The sequence below is a fragment of the Berghia stephanieae genome, chromosome 3 (assembly GCF_034508935.2).
Source record: "Berghia stephanieae isolate SIO BIC M18660-M18661 chromosome 3, UCSD_Bste_1.3, whole genome shotgun sequence".
Taxonomy (NCBI): Eukaryota; Metazoa; Mollusca; class Gastropoda; order Nudibranchia; family Aeolidiidae; genus Berghia; species Berghia stephanieae.
Window position 1 is genome coordinate 95,175,900 of NC_088362.1, and position 5,000 is coordinate 95,180,899.

At 36.3% G+C, this 5,000-nt stretch overlaps 1 protein-coding gene across 1 annotated transcript in view; it reads left to right on the forward strand.

Annotated features, from left to right (window-relative positions):
* The window catches only part of LOC144969398 (uncharacterized), a 73,618-nt gene that overhangs the window by 8,019 nt on the left and 60,599 nt on the right, over positions 1–5,000 (forward strand). The window contains exons 4-5 of the mRNA XM_078908507.1: positions 3,283–3,513; positions 4,386–4,616. Of these exons, the coding sequence (XP_078764633.1) occupies positions 3,283–3,513; positions 4,386–4,616 (462 nt within the window). The remainder of the gene's footprint in view (positions 1–3,282; positions 3,514–4,385; positions 4,617–5,000) is intronic.

Consider the following 5,000-nt stretch of genomic DNA (forward strand, 5'->3'; position numbering starts at 1 on the left):
ATTTTATTATCATTGTGACGATCTAATTTCACTTGCTCTCGCGTCTGTTTCAAAAAGACTTCAATTGATGAGTGGGCAACATGAACACCAGTATTAGTGAAAGGAAATTAACACCTAGATCGAATGAAACAATTCAACACGAACAGTTTGTCAGCGTCGATTGGAAACACTAATGTGTTCCAATTTTCACTTAAGGATTTATAGTATTGAAATGGTTAAGATATCTCAAATTTATCCATTGTTGATGGAATGCTCTTTCTTACACCTCGCTGTCCGCTTAGGGCCATACATATCTGTTCAATTGTTTGCATTCTTCCTGCTAATTATCCTTTCTCCTCACAAGACTCCAGGGGCCCTATGCACCCAGGTTCGAGTCTTATCAAGAGCCTCGTCAATTGTATTCAATAGTCTGATGTCACGTCGCCCAGCAACGGCGGCCATCGTGGTTCTAAACTAAGAAAATCGGTACTTTTTATTCTTCATACCTTTTCATATGTCTTGTGATCAGAATGTGTAAAAGTCAAAACGTGATCAGATTTATAATGGGTTTTTTTTACTTCTGGATACGCTTTTATGTTCGTCGGAGAAATATTTCAAAAGGGCGTCCGTCATTGTTCCGATAGTTTAGAGCCAGTTAATAAGTTACCACAAGAGATGGAGTGAGTAGAAAAATGCCAGAAGACAATAGAGAATTTTAAAAAATTTCGCGGCGGTGGTGGGGTTTGAACCCGCGACTTTATTGGTACAACTCCGCCTGGCCGGTGAGAGCGTGACTCTACCGTATGAGCTATCCACGAACACAAAAATATTCGTATCAAACTCAAGTCATTCATTTCTAGAGCTCTCTCACACCGACTTCTGGAGACCGGGGGTTCAACACACAACCATCGCGAAGTTACCTGGCTAGCAGTTAAGCTTAATAGCCAATATTATCAATACAAACATATAACATAGAAACGATTGAACATTGAGTATGCTCCGGTATTTGGGGTGAATTTTTAATTCAGAAAAGTGAGTAGAGCAGGCACTTTATCTTGATAACAACAAGAGATGAAGTGAGTAGGAAAGTGTCAGAAGACAAAAGAGAATAACAATTTTTTTCGCGGCGGTGGTGGGGTTTGAACCCGCGACCTTATTGGTACGACAACTCCGCCTGGCCGGTGAGAGCGTGACTCTACCGTATGAGCTCTCCACGAACACAAAAATATTCGTATCAAACGAATAAGTTAATAATAAGTTAATAAGTCACCATGCGTCATTACGAGGGACGTGACCTCATGACTGTTGAACCGTATTGTAATTAGAATCGCGCCTTTCTCGCTAATCTTGCACCCTATCCCAGGTTTGTTAATCAAAATACGCGAACCTCATTGGCCATCTAGAAATTCTATTCCTTCCAATTGGCAATTCTATCATTTAATTTGCTTCGCATGCCAATTTTGACAAAACTGATTTCTCCAAAAATAAGCGGCCGTACACACTAAAACACACAGAGAAGTACCAGCTCTTAAATTTCAAACTAGTATAACGTTTTAACTATTTCGGCTGAAGGTAATGTATTATTAGCTTGACCTGTTCTGAGTGGAATGAGATATTGCTGTAAATTAAGTGCTATAAATTATTATTCTAATCATTCGTGTATATTTTATGTTTTCTTTATTTCTAAGGATGTTTGTAAGTTGAAATACTTGCATAAAACTATAGCTATAAGTATATTTTACTATAGTTAACATTTTGTTTATGAAACATGATATTATATTCATCTATATTCAATATGTATATCTGATGCCTGCAATCTACCGTCAGCCCCGTGCGACACATCATAATCATGATTATAATTTCTAAATTATCGAATATAATGTGTCGTTCATGGATGATGTAAATGTTGCTGCTCGAAGCTCGAAGAAATAAATAATAATGTGAAGTTGAATGTAAGCTTCAATTTAATTACAAAAACAGATCAAATGGACGTTTCGGGTTTCCCCTTTATCAACAAAACAGGATGAATGAAACACCACAGATGAATGAGACGTCTCATTGATCTGTGGTGTTTCATTCATCCTGCTTCGTTCATGGATGGAATTGTGGCGAAAGATAAACTAGAATTGGCTCTAAAACCTTTTTATACAAAGTCTAACGGAAGGTCCTAGCCACAGATGAAACTGTCACTGTTTTAAATGAAGGTCCGATAAGAACCAGAACCAGCCCTTGACCGTGTTGACAATGCACAAGACGCCAGTCCCATCCCAAGAAGAGTACCAAACAAGCAAAGTATGGTTTGGAAGTCTTCATTCAATAAACGCAACTTGAGATCGACATCTGCTGGATTCAAGATAAGCCAAACGGGCTTTGACCATTTTCAAATCACCAACCCAGTGATACATACGATTAAATTAAATAAATGAATAAATAAAGAAATAATAAATTAGATACACTCAATTAGAGGCATTCTTCCTGTGATTAAATACATATAGGATCAGTAGTTAAAAGTCTAAAATATACATCACCCATTATCTTCATTCTACCTCCCACTTATTCTCTCTTTCCTTTCCTGCATATCTAATTGAACTTTTGTATAGAATTGTTATTATTGTATGGGGTGTTACTATTGTCTTAACTCACTTGCTATTAGTACAATTAGCCATAAGAGGCCTTAATCACCCCTAGATTAAACCGGATCCGTTTGAGATTTAGGTTGAGTGGCGCCGCTGGGAACGATAGCCTATAGCGTGCATACTAAGTTCGAATCCAGTCCATTGATTTATTCATTTGGATACGAACCCACACCAAGCACACAATCCCGCCACAATCATTAGTATTATTATTATTATTATTATTATTATTATTATTATTATTATTATTATTATTATTATTATTATTATTATTATTATTATTATTATTATTGTTATAATTATTATTATTATTATTATTATTATTATTATTATTATTATTATTATTATTATTATTATTATTATTATTATTATTATTATTATTATTATTGTCATCATCATCATCATCATCATCATCATCATCATCATCATCATCATCATCATCATCATCACCATCATCATCATCATCATCATCATCATCATTAATATTATCTTTATTATGATTATTATCAAAATTATCATAATACTTATACTTTTCTTTATCAACATTTGATGATTATCCTCATTGATTCAAAACCAGACGTAGGATTGTTCATGATGCAAATTCTATAACAACCTATAGAAAACCATTTTATAACAACGGACTTACAACCCTCCACCCTTCACATTATAGAAACGACAACTTGCAACCCTCCGTGTCAAAACAATGGAGAATGCAGGAAAATCGGCACAACATACCAATGCAAGTGTCCATCAAACTATGAAGGGAAATACTGTGAGAAGATTAAAAGCCTTGCCCTCATTTGTAACCCAGCCTGCATCAATGGCGACTGCTTCAGGATCAACAATCTTCCAGCCAAGTGTGTTTGTCGAGCTGGATTTACCGGAGTTGCCTGTGAAAGAGGTAAGAATGCTCTAGAATATTTTTTTAAAAATTGATATGCATAATATTGGTAAATAATTCAATTGCTCCAGGGGTTTTTTCATGCTAGATGAACTTCACAATTCTTGATTTATTCAATTTGTAGTTGTGGACATTAGTAAATAATTGGAGGTTGTAATGTGTACATACATGTAATTCGCGCCTAGCAGGCACAAAAAACTTTTAAAAACCGTAAATGGTCTCCTGAAAGGCAGTCGCTAGCAGGAAAACAGTTTATCAACCGTCTTGATCTCACCAAGAAAATTCATCAAATTTCTGTTCACCCGCCGTACTGTTCATCTCAGACATATTTAGCCTTTGCCTTTATCACTTCTTGAGGACATGACAAAATAACCGTCATGCATTTGGACTGCACAAGTGCCTGGAATATTCTCAAGAATGATGAGAAAATTACTAACCCCACTGCAAAACAAAAACATTCTCAATTTTATGGACGACATTTTAGTCGCATCCACCGACCTGGGAAACTCATTTGCATGGCCTGGAAACGCTGTTCACACGACTGCGTGAAACAGGGCTCACCGCTCGACCGACTAAATGTAAATTTGGGTACAAAACTCTTGACTTCCAAAGTTATCTATTAAATCAAGGAACACTCCAGCCTGAACAAAAAAATGTCGAGAAGATTAATAAGGCACCTTGACCAAGGACAAAGGAAAATGTTTGATTCTTTGATGATGATGATGATGATGATGATGATGATGATGATGATGATGATGATGATGATGATGATGATGATGATGCACACTCTATAACAAAGTGTAGAAACCTATAGACAACCAGTTTATAACAAAAGCCTTACAACCTTCCACCCTCCACCCTTCACTTTATAGCGATCACATATTGCAACCCTTCGTGTCAAAACAATGGAGAATGCAGGAAAATCGGCACAACATACCAATGCAAGTGTCCATCAAACTATGAAGGCAAATACTGCGAGAAGATTAAAAGCCTTGCCCTCCTTTGTAACCCAGCCTGCATCAATGGCGGCTGCTTTAAGATCAACAATCTTCCAGCCAAGTGTGTTTGTCGAGCTGGATTTACCGGAGTTGCCTGTGAAAAAGGTCAGAATGCTCTAGAATATTTTTTTAAAAATCAGCATGCATAATTTTGATAAATAATTCAATTGCCCCAGGTTTTTTTCATGCAAATGAACTTCACAATAAGGAGCAGTACTTTTCCATCAAAAAATGAAACAAATAATCTCCCTAAAAGAGACCAAGCACAATCACATCAGGAAAACTGTTTCATCCAAGAAAAAATACCCCCAAAAAATATTCTAAAATCGTAAATGGTCTCCTGATAGACACTGGCTTTCCAAATTCAGATTGATTTGGACTATTGCAGCGTTTTGACAAATACTTCAAAGACAAAACATGCCAACTACGTTAAAATTTGGGCAATGAACATTTTGACATCGTAGTAAAAGCTGAGACCTTGAGAAAACT